Source organism: Tripterygium wilfordii, chromosome 2, assembly GCF_013401445.1.
Source record: "Tripterygium wilfordii isolate XIE 37 chromosome 2, ASM1340144v1, whole genome shotgun sequence".
Classification (NCBI taxonomy): Eukaryota; Viridiplantae; Streptophyta; class Magnoliopsida; order Celastrales; family Celastraceae; genus Tripterygium; species Tripterygium wilfordii.
The window spans coordinates 7,160,628-7,178,578 of NC_052233.1; the positions used below are offsets into that span (position 1 = coordinate 7,160,628).

Consider the following 17,951-nt stretch of genomic DNA (forward strand, 5'->3'; position numbering starts at 1 on the left):
TAAAGGTGGTTATTGGGGACGAGATGATAGACTGAGGGACATGAGTCGTTCTTCTAGAGGGTCGACTGGAGAAGGATGTTATAGATATGGAGGAGCTAGGCCACAAAATGTTTGAGTGTCCGTTGGAGGCGGCATGAGCACAGATTCAGTCATTACCAACTCTGCCATTATGACCAGCTTTGCCACCTATTCCACCGACTACAGGGCAGCATATAGCACCCATCCTACATGTTAGGGAGGACGACCTATGACACAGGGTAGGGTACTCGCCTTAGGGCATGGGGCAGCACCGATGGAGCCGGACTTCATCGATGGTATGTACGTATTGTTTTTACTCGGCTCATATGCACAAATTCCTCCATTGCAATTTTTTTTTGTTATTGTATTGGGATTGCAAATGGAACCCATTAATATAGGGTTGAATGTAGAATCTCCGATGGGACATATGCTATACATAGACAGAGTGTGTAAGGAGTGTATACTACATTTTGACGAACACGAGCTCTAAACTCATTTATTAGTCATGGAATTTTCGAACTTTGATGTCATCCTAAGGACAGATTTGTTAGCACATTACCATTTCTTTTTTGAAGCGTTCAGAGGAGAGCATCACTCTTACAACACCGTCTGGATAACCTCATATCATGCGCTGTAAAACTGTGTATATATCATCCACCCCGAACCCGCCCGCTAGCCTGTTTCTTTTTTCTTTTTCTTTTTTTTCTTTGTCCGGAAGGTTAATGGAAATCAGATTGTACAGCAAAGTACCACTTAAACATTTCAAAATAAATTTGGAAACTACAGGGTCTAGAACAAAATTCAGCGTCGCAAGAAACCACGACCTGGTGTATTGAAAGTCACATCAGCACTCCTTCCATATTAGTGAGTGCTTTCTTTGCAATCTTGAATTTGCCAGAGAAGGCATTGTTAGTTTTCAAAACATACTCCCTGACAAAAAACTCAACCCCACTACGTAGAGTTTCGAGTTCAGGAGTAGCAGCAACACGAGTGAATACGTTCCATATGAGCTTGTCCGGGTAGCTAAAGATGGTCTCGAAGAGCATCCGAAAATGCATGATCCTTTTTGGAGTAAGAATCTTGGGATCAATCAAGTCTACGGTTTTCAGGACTGCAAGAGAGAGGGTGAAAGAGCCAACCATTTCTGCTACAAACTTTGCCAGATGCATTGATCTTAAAAGTTGCATGGAATCCAGCTCTTTAAAGTGATCCCAGACGCAATACTGCAAAACCGCACCACATGAATAGAGTCAAATAAACTTAAAAGATACAAACATTAAATAAGGGAAAAAAAAAAAAAAGGATCTCAATTTTGAGTTGTTGATAGAAAGATAACAAACGAAAAATGTTACCCTACTAAAAACAATAATAGAAAATGAAAGAATATAAGAGGAGAATTCAAAGATTATGGGCACAATCCCACCCCAGTTGTTTTGCACCAAATGATATAGAAACATGACGTATTAATCAACGTGGTATGCCGTAAAACAATAAGCATTGGTGCAATTTTTATGTCTATCCAAGAGGAAAACTTTTGCTTCCTAAAAAATTCTTCGGTACGTCACACTGAGTTCATCATCATAACATATGAAACAGATAAAACATTTTCATTCAAAAAGTCCACCAGCAAATGAAATTGACAATGACACTATTAATCTCCAATTATCAATAGTCCATATGGAAAGAAAGTAAAACCAGAAATTTCTTTTGGTGCAAATGGAGTTCCATTCGACTTAAGCGTACAAATGGTCAATACACGTAATTAACAGAATCTTAGTGTGACTGATATCGTACCCAGACAGGAAAACTAAACAATAAGCATTGCTCAGAAACTCAAAGTTAGCACCATCAGTGTGACAGTCGTAAGAGAATACTTTTATTGCACCTTCAAATGAATGAAAGAACCATTCTCTTCTCTATGATGTCAGAGAAACCTGAAAATTGTATCTATCTAGTAATATGGACCAAGTTCAATGAAGATAGTTTCAGCAACACAACTACAATCCTTCAACGTGATGCCAAAGGTCATACACTACTACTTGCAAGCTCAACAATATGATTATACAAATCAACTGAAACACTGGCAACAGAAACATGACTATTGCCAAATCAGTGGTGATTGTGTGTGTCAAATTACAGTACCAAGTAAATAAAGATTGTCCGAAAAAAAAAATACCAAATTAATTCAATTGAAAAGGTACATCTCATTCCAAAACGGAGGGGGAAAACTTTGCAATTGTAGATTATAAATACTCAAAGGAGCTAATTTTGAAGTATAGAGTAAACAAATAATAATACTTATACTGTTATACATATAGTGAAAGATGTACCTTTCGCACCAACACCCCCAATTTCCCCCCAAAAAAAATAATCTTCCTTTCACACCAACAGTCTAAAAATAGGTGAATACTTTGTTCTGCTAAATGCACATAACTTGTGATTCTACCAGAGATAACTTTCATACTGATAGTTTCATCTAGTTAACCAAAAATGGAGAAAAAGGAATACCTGTAAGGTAAACTTGTGGTTTTTATCATGTTCACACAACTTGGAAGCCAAAACTGTGTAATACTTGTTAAACACCTTTCCCTGTAAACAGCACTCTACAAGAACCCGCATGATTTCCCTGTCCTGTAAACATGTAGAAATAATCATTGACAAAGGAGATAGAACCAGAAATATGCACATGCGCTTGGGTAGTATATAATGAAAGCAGTTAACGACAAATCAGCACACGCCTACCTGTTTCCCAGGCAAATCCAACCTCAGAAGCTTCTCAAATGCATCAATGTAGTCCTCTCCACTCATTATAATGCAAAAGATTGCCCTTCTGGCATCTGTGTTCATCCTCTGCGCAGCAGCAAGCTGTAGCATTTTCTGAGCTTCGAGAACCTCTTTGTCAATTGTGCTGGCAACCTCTTCAATATTATCTCTGTTTGCAGCCATATCCCCAGACAACCACCACTGGCCTTTCTTGTTGGGATCAAGCAGCTTGCTCCATTTGAGCCCTCTAAGTAAAATGTCTTCAACTCTTAACTGGAGCATCAAGAAATCCTTTTATATGTATTTAGTGTCTAATAAGAGACACACAAAACCTCACATGCACTAGAATGACAAAGAACTTCATTAAGTAAACATCATCTAACAAAACATTGGTTCCAAATACCGAAGCAATCAAATATAGACATGTCTCACTTTTTTAGAAACCAGTGGAAGGTAAAGTAGAAAACTATACCATTCAATGAAACTAAGTTGACAAGAATGTTGACTTCTGCTACTTCAAATACCGAAGCAATCAAATATGTCTCACGTTTTTAGAAAACCCGCAGAAGGTAAAGTAGAAAACTGAAGATATTATACCATTCAATGAAATTAATTGACAAAAATGTTGACTAATACTTTTGGTTTCCTATCCCAACTATCAGCAACTCGATCTCCTTAGTAAGCTAAAAACATCTTGTATTTAGACCGAAAGATATTCTAGACCTGAATGATGCAAGTGATGAAACCTAAGGAAAAGAACTTTGAAGAAAAGAATCAACTGACACGACCTTCTGTAACCATTTTTTAATTCTTGTGTGCTGTACTGTATCCTCCCTAGACCTTTTCTTGTTGTTTTTGATGTCACAAATGGTTTCAAGCATGAATTCCATCTGCAAAAACACAGCATGTTTTAGAATTTTCAATCAGAAGCAAAAACAATATCCAAGTTTTCAAAACAGAACCCGAACTCAAGCAGCAACTTACTCGTTTGCCATTTATTTTTGTCTGCCCTTCTTCAAAGCATGCCTTCAGCTGATTCACCCTACTCTGAACGCTCTGAATGAAATTTATCATGGCAGCAGGATCATCAACTCTTATTTTCATTCCACAGCCTGCGGTCAGTGATGTCATATTAAACAGACTCAGGTTTCAATAAGTATGTTGGTGGACAACCTTCCAGTTAAAAAGTATACACGTGATTATGTTTCCTGGCATAATGGGGTAAAAGGTCATCCCAATAACTTTTCACACCAGTTAAGTGTGTCTAACACAGGGGAGTAACTCCATCACCTTCAAAAATGAGGGTAGCTTGTACTCTAGGGTGGGTAGGGCAAAAGGGCTGTAAAACAAATTATAGCCTCCTATAACCCTATCTACCTCTCACTTTCTACACCACCATTTACAGTTACGCCCAGAACCATTTACAGTTGGGATTATATCAAATATAGTTTATTCAAAACAGGGTAACAGTTACCCTTTTTATTTTAACATAGTTAACAAGAACCTGATTTCCCCTTAAATGTTACTTGGGTAAATCTTACCCATATAATCTTATACCACATTATTTTTCATAGAGCTCGCAACAAAACACATTAAGACCAAACACCATATAGGTTGAAACAAAGCTTACACTGTAAAACTGTCAGGATAGTAGAGACATCAATTTCTGTCAACCGCTTGCTCAACACGATCAGGAAATCGTATATCAAGTCGCTGAAAAAATTGCCAAGAAATAAAGCTATCAGAAAGGGTATCTAACATATGTAGAAGCAAGTTAAATAAAATCAAAGTTAAGAGATGAAGCACATATTATGCAAGTAGTTTGCATTAAAGGAAGGTCAAGTTGGCCCTCCAGCTACAATCATCACAGGAACTTTTCTTTTCTTTTTGAGAATGAAAAATTGCTAGACATTTGCCAATAGAAAAAATGATGAAACTTGAACCAGGAAGAGGCAAAAAAAAAATTGATAGAGCTCCTAGGTGATAGCCAACGAGGGGGTCAACAGACAACTAATACCAGGTTGTCCAACTAAGGAGAACCATCAATCAGGGAAGATGGCAAATGAATTGCTGAACCTTCCTCGAGATCCTGAGATGTGATACTAACCCTGCTGCTGACAATGAGAGACTAATAGCATGATTAATAGAATTCCGTAATAGTGCATATGATTAAAATATCATCCTAAAGCCACACTAGTGGTTTCACAAATCTTGACTGGTACTTGAATGAAAACAAGTTATAAAATGCTTTAGATCATTTTTTCCCTTTGTAGCTAATCTCTGTAGGTTGGGGTACCACCCTCTTGGGGCATTGTCAAGTAACCTTTCATTTTGGTAATACAACGAAAAAAAAAAAGAGGATCCTGTTCTAAAATGAGTTTCAATTTGTGCATTCAAAACTGCTTGTAAATGTTTTTATTTACTTGGGAATCTGTTATTCTTCAAGAGAAAAGTCAAGTGAGTAGGACAGCAGGTTACCCACCATGAGCAAACTCCAAATATGCATAAATAGGACAGCAAAAGAGTAAGATTCCTTAAGGAAAGATTGTCTTCTTTGAGGTACTCGGCCTACATTCACACACAAGAAAGTTGACATATAAGAAAAACTACAGAAACTTTAAAAGTGATACAAGTCAACATAAACCATTTGTGTCCTGAGAAAATCGAAATTTAATCAATAATGCATATTAAAGCTAAAGGAGAAGAAATACATTATCACTTGACCTAGCTACGTTAGGCTCACCACAGAACGTGAACCATACAATTATTAAGATCAATAATGAAAAGATCATCACAAAAAGTTCTAAATAATTCACGAGTTTTGAACCATGATGTAGAAAGGGGAATAGGTGCACTATCTCACCCACAGATGGTAAAGGATTTGTATCACTTTGCTTTCTAAAACCAGTTTTTGAGAATAGTTTTCAAAAATTGTCTCTAGAAAACTGTTTGAGAGAAGAAAATGCTATTTGGCTCTTCAAGAAAAATAAGCGTGCATTTTGTAGTGTTTAGATGTTTTCTAGATACAGAAACATCAAAGCACGTAGAATATGTTTTCAAATTTTGGTTTCAGAGAACAAAAAATGCGTTTCAGTTTTTTTTATCAAAAATCGTTTAATAGATGCAAACAAACATGTTTTTCAGTTTCCAGAAAACTTAAAACAGGACCGAAAAAGTTACCAAACATGCCCTAAAAAAGAGAGAATGAGAAGAAAAGGAGAAGTAAAGCATTAGTAAATGGCCTATCACCTCCAAATAAGTTAATTAAACAACTTTGGAAGAAGACGTGAATGAGTACGAGTACCTCAAAAGTTGTAGCAAGTGAAGCAATAAGCTTTGCACCGAAGTCAATCCCAACTGAACAAGCTATACCAGCAACAAAAGCAGCAAAAACAGCAGCATACCTTCACAACGAATATATAAATCGTCAAACATTTAGACAGCCGGAAAAAAAAACCAAAATCATTAGTATAAAAAAGACCATTTCCTTTTTAGGTAACGCACAAAAATATCGTTGGGGCATTCCCTACTTGCGACACGTTGCATCGGAACCCGGGTGCATCAAAAAATGAGCGACGGCCGGCACGGGCATGCCTCCATACTCCCGTGCTACAACGGACCCTAGGTGTACTGATAAATGACCAAGGGCATGCTAGGGCATCCCCCATAAGCGACACGCCACATCAGCACCCGGATGCAGTAAGAAATGGGCAAGGGTTGCCCCGCTTTGGACGGGCGAGGGTAAAGAAGCTAGTCCATAATCATAGGATTAGGATAGGCACTTGGAACATAGGGTCACTTACAGGGAGATTAACTGAACTAGTTGACACCATTATTAGACGTAGGGTTAACATAATGTGTCTACAGGAGACTAAATGGGTTGGGGAGAAATCTAGAGAGATGAAAAAAACACAGGTTATAAGTTATGGTACACTGGAATTGATTGAAATAAAAATGGTGTAGGTATAGTAATAGATAGCGAACTAAAAGAAAATGTTGTGGAGATAAAACGAAAAGGAGATAGGATCTTATTGGCCAAACTATTGCTAGGGGAGGAGGTAGTTAATGTCATTAGTGCTTACACCCCACAAATAGGATTAGATGAAAACATTAAGAAACAATTTTGGGAGGACCTTGATGCAATTGTCCAGGGCATTCCAAGTAGGGAGAAAATTTTCTTAGGAGGAGACCTAAATGGACATGTAGGGAGTGATAGTGAGGTTTGGGGATATAAATGAGGCTGGAGAAACTATTTTAGAGTTTGCCATTTCATATGACTTGTGTCTAGTAAACACTTGGTTTAAGAAAAGAGTGTCACATTGAATTACATTTAAGAGTGGGCATAATTCTAGTCAGATAGATTTCATTCTTATGTGAAAGTTAGATCGGACTATGTAAGAACTGTAACTGTAAAGTGATCCCAAGAGAGAGACCAACTTCACAACATAGGATGGTAGTGGCTAACATGTTTTAAGAAAGGTTTTGGAAGTAAATTAACACAAGAGCGTAAAATTAGGTGGTGGAATCTAAATGGGGATAAGTATATAGTTTTTAGAGAAAAATTACTTACTAATACAAATTGAGGTTTAGTTAGGGAAACAAACTCTATGTGGGGAGAGATGGCAACTTGTATCAAACAAGTAGCAAAAGCGGTGCTCGGTGAGTTGAAAGGCCCTATCCCTAATGGCAAAGAAACATGGTGGAGGAATGAGGATGTTAAAGAAGCAATTAGGACTAAGAGAGAATGTTATAGGAAGTTAAAAACTGATAGGAATGGGAATAGTTATGAAACGTACAAAGCGGCTAAACAAGAAGCTAAGAAGATTATAGGAGAGGCACATCATAAAGCATATATTGAGTTAGCTAAAACACGCGAAAGGAAAACTAGGGACCTAAATCACGTAAAATGCATCAAGGATATAGATGATAGAGTTTTAATGAAAGATGTAGAAATTAATGAGAGGTGGAGACAATACTTCAATGATTTGCTCAATGGCAGGCACAAAGGAAGCATTGAAAATCTTCATAGCTCTCGGGAAAATAGGAATCCATGGTATGTAAGACTCATTAGGGAGACTGAAGTGAAGCCTTAAGGAAAATGAAAAAGGGTCAAGCCATGGGACCGGATGGAATTCCAATTGAAGTATGGAAGTGCTTAGGTGATGTAGGCATAGTATGACTCACCAGGTTATTTAATCAAATTATTAAGACCTGTAGGATGCTTGATGAGTGGAGAAGCACTATAGTACCCATATACAAGAACAAGGGTGATATCCAATGTTGTAATAATTATAGCCACTCTTTAAAACTTTGGGAGAGAGTTGTGGAAAGGAGATTGAGATTAGTATCCACGATATCCGAAAATCAATTTGGTTTTATGCCAAGTCGGTCCACAACGGATGCGATATTTCTACTAAGAGGACTTGTAGAAAAATATAGACAAAAGGAAAAAGACCTCCATTTAGTATTTGTAAATTTGGAGAAGGCATATGATAGGATGCCTAGGGAAGTAATGTGGTGGATTTTTAGAGAAGAGAGAAGTCCCGACTAGCTATATCACAATGATTAGGGATATGAATGAAGGAGCCGTAGCTTGTGTTAGGACTATTGGAGGAGAGGGGAGTTACCCATCACGATAGGAGTACATCAAAGGTCGACGCTAAGTCCGTTCTTGTTCGTTATAGTGATCGATGAACTCACACGACATATCCAAGGTGAGGTACTTTGGTGTATGTTGTTTGCAGATGATATGTTCTAGTGGATGAGACAATATCGAGAGTTAACTCAAAACTTGAAATATAGAGGCAAGCATTAGAGTCTAAAGGATTTGAACTAAGTAGGACTAAAACAGAATATATGAAATGTAAGTTTAGTAAGAGTAGGCAAGGTAACGAACGAGCAATTAAAGTAGATGGGAAAGAAGTTACAAAAAGTAAAGCTTTTAAATATTTTGGATCGATTTTCCAAGAAGAAGGTGACATAGGTGATGATGTAGTTAATAGGATTAAAAAATGGGTGAAATAAGTGAAAGAGTGCATCTAGGGTGTTATACGACCGGATAAAGTTGAAAAGAAAATTCTATACGTCAGCAATTCGCCCTGCAATGATGTATGGTTCCGAGTGTTGTGCTATCAAGAGACAACATATTGAAAAAAATGCATGTAGCAGAAATGTGAATGTTTCGTTGGATGTGTGGTCGCACTAAGAAAGATAGGATAAAAAATGAGATTATTAGATCTGAGGTATGAGTAGCACCTATTAAAGATAAGTTATGAGAAAATCGGTTACGATGGTATTGACATGTCCAACGTAGAGATAGCGGTGCGGCAGTGAAGAGGAATGAGAGAATTTTTATAGGGGAGAGTAGGAGGTAGACCTAAAAAGACATGGCTTAAAGTAACAAGAAATTATATGAATTTAATAGGAGCAGATGAATGTATGATTCATGATAGAAATGAATGGAGAAAACAAATACATGTGGATTTCCAATGATGTTGTCATAGACTCGTGTAACCAACCCCAAACTTTTGGGATAAAGGCTCAGATGATGATGATGACGACAAAAATATACTATGGATCCAACTTCATTGAGGCATTGAACTAAAATCCTGGTGTCTTTAAAATTGCAACACCACAAGGTCCGAAAATAAAAATAGTGTTGCTTGGTAGTTGATTTATTCAAGAATTTACAGTGCATGGTACTGATTGACTTCAAGGACAGTCAAGCCTTGCCAACCCAAGCCCTAAAGTGGGGCGCACAACTAACCATTAACAGGCCATCAGTTAATTGGCCTAAAAGGCATTATTAGGGTATACTAACTCCTTAACCAAAATATTATAAGACTTCAACTGTTCAACAAGACATGAAAGCTCATGAACCTTACTTCAACCTTGCATAGGCATTATTAGGGTATACTAACTCCTTAACCAAAATATTATAAGACTTCAACTGTTCAACAAGACATGAAAGCTCATGAACCTTACTTCAACCTTGCATACAGGTAAAGGTAAAGACAAAAACTAGAACACGATTTCAAACTCATGAAAACTAAATTTAAGCCAATTTACCATCACTCTTACAGTCTTACTCCACTTCTCCCTTCTCCCCCTCTCAACAAACGGAAAAGGCAAGCTAGAGTGAAGTCAAGTAAGGGAACTGGGAACATACTTGCAGATCACACACATGAAGCATCCTAATGTTGTTTTGTCGTACCAAAAATCAGAACAAATAAATTCTGAAGTTTACAAATGGCATGTCTTTTTGATCAAAATTCCAGAAATGAAAAAAAGAGCCAACTAAACATCATTCAGCAATTTACTCCCATAGTTACTATTATAATACTAGCCTATTAACCGGACTTGATTTAGGGAAAAGGGGAATTTATTTTATGAAGAGAAGTAAATTGAAACTTAAACATAAGAAAAATAAGTTAAACTTAACTGCTCATTGCCGCGAGGACCATTAGAACAAGATGCCAAAACCTCCTCGCTGAAAATCTGGGAACTGACACTGCGACTAACAGACTGCAAAAAGGTAAAAATGGAAGAAACAATATAAAAAGAGTACAGAATAAGTCTAGCAAGTAGCAACAAAATAGCAGCAATGATCCTTCACCAAGTGTTCAAAAGATAAAAATGAAAGAAACAATATAAAAACAGTAAGCTATGACAAGTATGGTCACATACATGAAAAATTGAGGCAATTTCAGCTGTAACTGATTCAATGTTAGATTCCGACAGCCTGTTCAGAAGGCCTGGAACATGATGATGAAAAGGCCAATGAATTAGAAAAAAAATATGGTCTATAAATGCTAAAGTTTTACACATACATTAGTTTCATACCCCGAACACGTCGACGGATTTGAGTCTGCTCTTCTGATTCATTTCCAGCACGAGATCTCAAGTGAGGAGCAACATATTTTGTAGCGTGATCAGATGCAAGCACATGGACAGTAGCTTCCCCTGATGCCATCCCTTCAATAACAGTCTTCACTGTGTTTGATTCACCATCAAGTGCGACATTTAAAGGGTCGCCTTCTTGCCCTGGGTCTAACAAATTTCTCTTCCTACGTCTCTTCCGTGAAGGCTTCTTGGTACCAATTTCTTCCAACACCACGTGTGCACCATTGGTTTCCTCCGGATCATAAACTCCTTCCAGAATGTTTTCATTCGTGTTACCTTTAGATTCTTTCTCTAATGACTTGGAACTCTTACATTTTTTCACAATAGGGTGATTTTCATGGCTCGCATAAAGAAAGTCTTCAGAATCCAAAGTAGCTTCATTCCCCGATGAGTCAAGAACAGATGAAATATCTTGAATTAGCATATCTATATCATCATCTGCTTCCCTTAATTTTCCATCCTTCACCTTGAGTTTCTTAGCAAGTTTTCTTTCCAATTTCAAATCCTCCTCAGCAGATATAGACGTAGTTTTCATATCCATTTCAAGGAACTCTTCAAACTTTGTTTTTGACCTTCCCTTCAAACTGTTCTTTCCTTTCACCATCTTTGATTTAAAATTCAATTTTCTTTCAGTATTAGATCCCTCAAAGCTTTGATATTTCCCAGATTCAGAATTTGCCATTATAGTTCCTCTCCCCATTGAAGTTCGAGTGTGTATAGTTTTTGATTTATCAATTCCCTATGGTCCTCCAGAGCTTCGGCAATTGCTGTAAACTTCATTGTATTAACACACGTAGAAAACCAATAATATGCTTGTGGAATAGAGGGAAAGCCTGAGAGAATTTCTTACCTGCTTTTGGGAGCTCTTTCTCTGCCAGAGCTTCTTTACACCTATGACCTATCCCACCACGAATTGCCAACTAAAATTTTCGCTGCTGCAAACATGAGCTACTATCAGCAGATCAAAAACATTGTTACCATGGAATGTAGAGGAAAACTTAAAGCAACTAAAAATCAGTCATCAATACGAAACCAATTATTCAGCAAACAATCACAAACACCTTATAGAAAATAAACCAAATATTTAATCGGTACAGAAAAAATAATCAGTAAATTCAAAAGGCTACATGTACATGCATGATCAGGCATTCAGGTATTTCGTCGAACACCTGCCATGCATGCAAATTACATCATATCTCATAAACTCCACAAGATATAAAATCAAACCACCATAGTCCATATACATACAAGCTTGTTGCCCACAGTGATCAGTTACAAGTCCAAGACGAGTAAACAACACAAGACATGCATCTAATAGCTATACTGATAAGATCTCCGCTGCGCTTCCAGCGTTCTTCACAGTGATACTTCGTTGGTCGTTGCCCTAGAATCGCCACTGCAGAGCTTCTTAAATATATCCGCCGCTGACCTTCGAGCATGTTTGTAAGAATGCTGATGACCTAGCGTGACGGTCCTCCTTGAATGGCCGGGCTTAGCATGCTTTGGGTATTTTCTCACACTGGGCTGATAATAATATTTGTCAAGCCCAAGTATCAGATCCAATAAGGCATACGACATATTTTCACATATTCATTTCAAATCCACTTATTTTATTTATATATATATATATGTCTTGTCTCATTGTAACCGTTTGAAGCATAATTTTTAAATCCGACCCGCGCATCGAACTGTCAAGATTGAAGAGTCAACGGTTTTGAAGTTTAACCGTTATGATGGAGATTGAATCACGGATTTTAAATAAATAATAAATATTTATAGTTTAATAATTATATACTTATATAATATATACTATATAACTATACATACCTGTACAGTGTACAATACTACAATTGAATCTTAATTTTTTTACAAAAATTTACTTAATTAATCCTATAGCAATAAACAAATCAAATAAACAATTCATAAACCAAACATAAAATCCAAATTACGAATGTAAACCCATGATTTTACAATCTGGGTTTACATTCGTAATTGACTTTCACAATTGCATACAAGTGAACGACTTGGCCAGTAACACCTTTGTGTTTCTGAGTCATATTTTGCTCACCGAGTATTGAACATCTTTTCGCGAATTATGACCTAAAATTGTGTCGTATAAGCAGGCAATTTGATCCCAATTGGTCTGAAACTCATTTTGGTCTGAAAAGCCCGAAGAAGAGAGATCAATCAAGCTTTAGAAAGTTAAACAATCATATACATTATATGATTACTGAATAAGAAAATGACTTTGGTGCAGCCACATCAGCTTCTAGATGAATTTTACAATTGCCATGTGGATTAATAAAAATGATTAAAATACATATTAATTATTTTATTCCAACACACAATTAACATGTATTAATTATTTTTCCAAATTTTTAATCAATTTAATGTGATTAATTAATTCTGTTACCTTTTATAAACAATAAAAGTGTGTGTCTTTAATTAGAGGAAATCATGCTGTTGACACATAAGAGCTTAAATCTTCATTCCTATTTCAATTTTTCAATTGATTTTCTTTCCTTTCTCACATTATTGATTTTCTATTTGTTTGAATTTATGATGTTTAATACAAAATATTTATTAATTTTTATGATTGCTTAACCTATATAAATTAGAAAATCTTTGTGTCTCTTCAACTTTCTCAACGCCTAAACTAATTCTTTCTCATATAACGTATCATTATGTCTGATACACTGAAAAAAATTGATGGTTCAAGGATGAATTGGGAGGTGATTGCCCGCATCAGCCGACTATGGGATTCTAAGAACGTCCGAAATAACAATGATCTCCTGAGTTTGGATATGCTTCTCTTGGATGCAGAGGTGATGATAGACTCTCCTATTTTATCGTAAAATTCATACCACATCATCATGATTTTGGTTTTATTTTATTATATCTAAAACCCTTTTTTTGATGCATCAATTTTTAACTTTGACTATGTAGGGAACACAAATTCACGGAAAAATTCGAAAGCGCCAGGTCGAAATGTTTCGCAACAAAATCAAAGAGGGACATATCTACGTGATTAGAAATTTCAGGGTTGTTGATAGTGATAACGCATACAAGCTTGTAGGGGGAGACGTATCGATTAATTTTTTGCCCATTTCTTCCTTCAAAGAGCTATCGGGATATGATGGTCCTCCCATTGAACACTACGAATTTCATTTTCAAAATCAAGATGAGATAATCAAACGGCTAAACAACCACACATATTTGACAGGTTTTCATTTCCCTACTCTATTATCTATGTCATTTGTCTTTGTTTCGCTATTGTCTGTGACTATCTATCACAAATGTTAATGCAGATGTTATTGGGTTGCTCACTGAAATGGGTAAAATTGACAAAATAACTGTAAATGACTCTTTGGTTGAAAAGTTAGACTTGGAGATAGAGATTGAAGGGTAATACATTATCCGTCTGATTTTGTATTTTCTTAGTTTAATTGGATTAATGTTTTTTCCCTCATTAATTTTGTATTGAATTTTCCTGAGTTTATTTTGCTTCTCATTTTGTATACAATGGTGACACTCTTAGCATTATTTATAATTTTGTTTTTTATTGGTTTCTTTATTTTTTATTTGAACTGTATGTCTATGTTCTTGGTAAGTTAATTACATTCTATTTTAAATTGATATTGGTTTTAAAATGTTTCATTCCCTACATATATTCTACAGTTAACATGTATTACTTTTTTCATGATCAAACTGTCAGGCAGTTCAAGTTGAAAACTACATTATGGGCTGAGAAGGCTATGGAATTTGAAGAGTCAATGACTGATAAGAACAAAGGCCCTTTTGTTGTTATCATCACTTCCACAATTGTTAAAAGACTTTATGGTACGTTTTATGAACACCAACATTGTTTCGTCGTTCATACCAAAAAAATAAACCATATTAACCTTGTGGTTCTATTTGTAGGGGATATTTGTATTTCATCAATGCCAGCAACCAAAACATTTGTCAACTTGGATCATCCAGCTACAAAACTCTTGCTAGATACGTAATGCTCTTTTGTGAATTTGCTAATTTATTTGAGATTATGCGAAATAGTAGTATCTTGAAATACATAATGCTTTTTTTTTGTTTGCTCCCCAGTGCTAATGATCAGCATGCCGTTATATCTGTGATAAAGTTGAATCCAAAAATTCCGATGCCATTAGAGGAGCAAAAGGTTGAAAATAGAAAGACAATATATGAATTATCTATGATGATGCCTACTAAAGAAAGCAAAAATTCGATCATTGTTACTATCGTTGCCATGATAAGAGAAGTTCAAAATAAGTATGGTTGGTGCTACACCTCCTGTGAAAATTGTAGGAAGAAATTGCAGCGCACTGATAAAGTGTTACATTGTGATGGTTGTAAACGAGATTCAATTTTCCCAAATACGAGGTAATAATTATTAAATATTCGTTAATGTTCTGACATTAAGCTTTTATTTTATTCTTTTATTTTTTTAAAAACACTTAATCCGCAGTTTCAAGGTTGAACTATTGGTCGTTGATGAGACTGGTGAGACGACCCTTACTATGTTTGATGATGAAGTTCAAAAGATCATTGGGGTTTCTGCTGCGACACTCATGAGTCACTATGGAGCATCAATTCGTGAATTGCCTCCACAGTTGAATAATTTCATTGGTCGTAAATTCATATTCCAGCTTAGGTTGACAGATTACAATTTGATCTTGGGCAATCAAGAATATACAATCACGAAGGTGTTCGATACAGAGAACAAAGAGAAGGGAGGCAAAGCAACTAATGATGGTATTAAAAAAGAGGCCATGAGTTCTGGTACATCACAGGTATCACTCTCCACTTCATTTTTTTTAATATTTTATTCTCTATCAATGATCTTAATGTAATTCAAATTTTATTTTATGCAGCAAGATATTAATCACATAGATACAGAAAAATTGTACGAGAAAAATGGGGAAACTGTTTGTGTTGTGCAAGATGATGTTTGCGTAGGTATTTTTTTTAACTACATCTATGAAAAAATGTCATTTACACAAGTACAAACTAACGAGGCAGATTCATTTTGAATTTTATAGGTTGCGGATGCGACAACAAAAGCTTCTCCAAACGCTTCTACTAACAATAGCAGTGTATCAGTGGATGATGTAGTTTCAGCCACAGGAGATAAGAAAAAAAAGGCAAAAATTGCTTTGGATTAGTCATGCTGTTTTTAATGTCTTTATGATTTTAATGTACTTATTTCCCTAAATCCCTTACGCATTGGCCTATTGAACTTTGTCTCATATATATGGACCATTTCGTGTAAGGAATTGATAGTTGGAACATCTTTACATTTTTTTGAGGGCTCTACTTGCTGATGATGATATAATGAAATATTTGGTTTTACGAAACTATTTGACATTATGTAAAGCATCTCTATTTGAAATTCACAACCATACTAAATATATAAACCAAGCAAAAGACATAACCAAGTCAATTAATTCTTAATGCAACGATCATACATACACATTTATTAAAAGTTCTAAATTTTCAACTCCATTAACATACCTTTTAAATGTATTAATAACCTCTTTTTATACAACTAATTTTTAAAAATTATATGATGAGTATCAGTAGCAATTATGCAATGATCATGCATATGCATTCATTTAAAATTTAAAATTTTCAACCCCACTAGCGTACTCTTTCATAACCATGTAAATAACTTTATCAAAATTTTTCTAAAAAACATTAAAACCACTAACATATGCAACGGTGATTCATATATTAACCTCTTTTTAATATTGAATAAGATTCATGTTTTACACACACACAAAGAGCAAATAAGATGTATTAATTATAGTTTTTAAAAAATCATTGAGAACAAAAACATTTTGGGTGCTGTACACATGTAAAAGGTTAACGCTTTAATTCTTATTTAAATTTATCAATTGATCTTATTCACACTTAATTGCTTAACGGCTACCATATAATTTAATCCATTAATTGTCATGTTTGATAGACTAGCCTCATTTGTAACGGTCAAATCTTAAAATTAGTACATCTTGAAAGAAATGCATGAAAGCGTCTCCCATTAAATTCTCTGAGTTGGTAATTTCTATTGGTTTGATTTTATGATCTTTAATACAAAATATTTATTAATTCAAAGACAAAAATCATAGCAATTATTACAATTAACTCTAATGTTCTCATGAGCATTTATGCTGATGATAGGTTATGTTTTTTAAAATAGACAACGTAAATAAAAAACTCAAATGAAACATGGAGCAATAAAAACACCATAAAAGCCCCTTATTCTTCCTCAAAACCTCCATTTCTACTATTAAATATCCAAATAACTATATCAGACTACTAAACTACCTGACGTTTTTAAACTATTTATATAGACATACAAAGGGAATACTTCTTCTCTGTAAGATAAAAGCATATACATATTTCACAGAGTAAATCATGAACCATTTTGAGAGGCTTCCAAAAGATTTGATCGAAAATATCCTTGGAAGAACGATCAACAACCCTGTAACATTTGCTTCATTGAGGATGAGGTAAACATTCGACTACTTTTTTTTACAATCCACATTTAGAATACAATATTTATGCAAAGCCATTGCAATTTATGAACATGCCTCACCCTTGCCCTTCATAATATATATTTCTTCTATAGCTGTCGTAATTTCAGGAAGATATTAAAAAATACTATAATCGCAAGGAGTGTCGATGTGTGGAAAATGAGACACCACATTCCATTTCTCGACAACAGCGGAGAAGATTTTTTAAACTACATGATGTCATTAGGTGTTATTGATGCTAAAATCCTTTTGGGGATTCATTATTTTTTCAACAAGGACATGACATTCACAGGGATGAAATATTTAAAAGAAGCTGTATTGCCCGGAAGGCCGTTTACTGGTTATGCTCTAGCAATAGCTGCATCTAGAGCACACAAAAAGCAGGCGCTAGAGTTATTTCGAACTATTTTCTTTGGCATCAAGGACAACAAGCAGACAATATTACGATATAGGGCCACATTGCGACACATTTGTTTGGAAGAAGCATGTTCTAGAATAAAGGTCATTCGTTGTTGTAGAGTAATCAGTCATCTACATTGGGACCGAAGATACTCCACAATCATTGGGAAAAAAGAAATGCGATATTCATGTTTAGCATGTCAGCTAGATATTGAAACCTTCAAACTACATCACCGTATTGTTTAAGAATCCAATTTAAACGAATTGTTTCTTTCTTGAAGTTTAGATGTCATTATTTTACCTTTCAAACAATAATCTCTG

The 17,951-nt window shown here is 35.4% G+C and overlaps 2 protein-coding genes across 3 annotated transcripts; one reads left to right on the forward strand and one right to left on the reverse strand.

Moving 5' to 3' along the window:
• Positions 1-752: 752 nt before the first annotated feature.
• LOC120006029 (nucleolar MIF4G domain-containing protein 1) lies at positions 753-12,134 on the reverse strand. 2 transcript variants are annotated; one of them, XM_038855916.1, is made up of 13 exons: positions 11,932-12,134; positions 11,534-11,615; positions 10,624-11,450; positions 10,468-10,535; positions 10,223-10,305; positions 6,086-6,185; positions 5,264-5,349; positions 4,412-4,494; positions 3,766-3,893; positions 3,570-3,671; positions 2,761-3,054; positions 2,527-2,649; positions 753-1,241 (listed from the first exon to the last, which is right to left on the reverse strand). In XM_038855916.1, the coding sequence occupies exons 3-13, from the start codon at positions 11,381-11,383 to the stop codon at positions 858-860; spliced, it is 2,211 nt and encodes a 736-aa protein (XP_038711844.1). In that variant the 5' UTR covers positions 11,384-11,450; positions 11,534-11,615; positions 11,932-12,134; the 3' UTR covers positions 753-857. The 2 variants fall into 2 exon arrangements, with proteins under 2 accessions (XP_038711844.1, XP_038711839.1); XM_038855911.1 differs by having other exon boundaries at positions 11,534-11,618.
• A 1,233-nt stretch (positions 12,135-13,367) lies between these two features.
• On the forward strand, positions 13,368-15,860 carry LOC120010684 (replication protein A 70 kDa DNA-binding subunit D-like). The gene is made up of 9 exons (XM_038861479.1): positions 13,368-13,508; positions 13,630-13,906; positions 13,992-14,088; positions 14,399-14,523; positions 14,605-14,686; positions 14,782-15,078; positions 15,164-15,488; positions 15,570-15,650; positions 15,738-15,860. Exons 1-9 carry the CDS (start codon positions 13,368-13,370, stop codon positions 15,858-15,860), a joined length of 1,548 nt encoding a protein of 515 aa, XP_038717407.1.
• Positions 15,861-17,951: the final 2,091 nt, after the last annotated feature.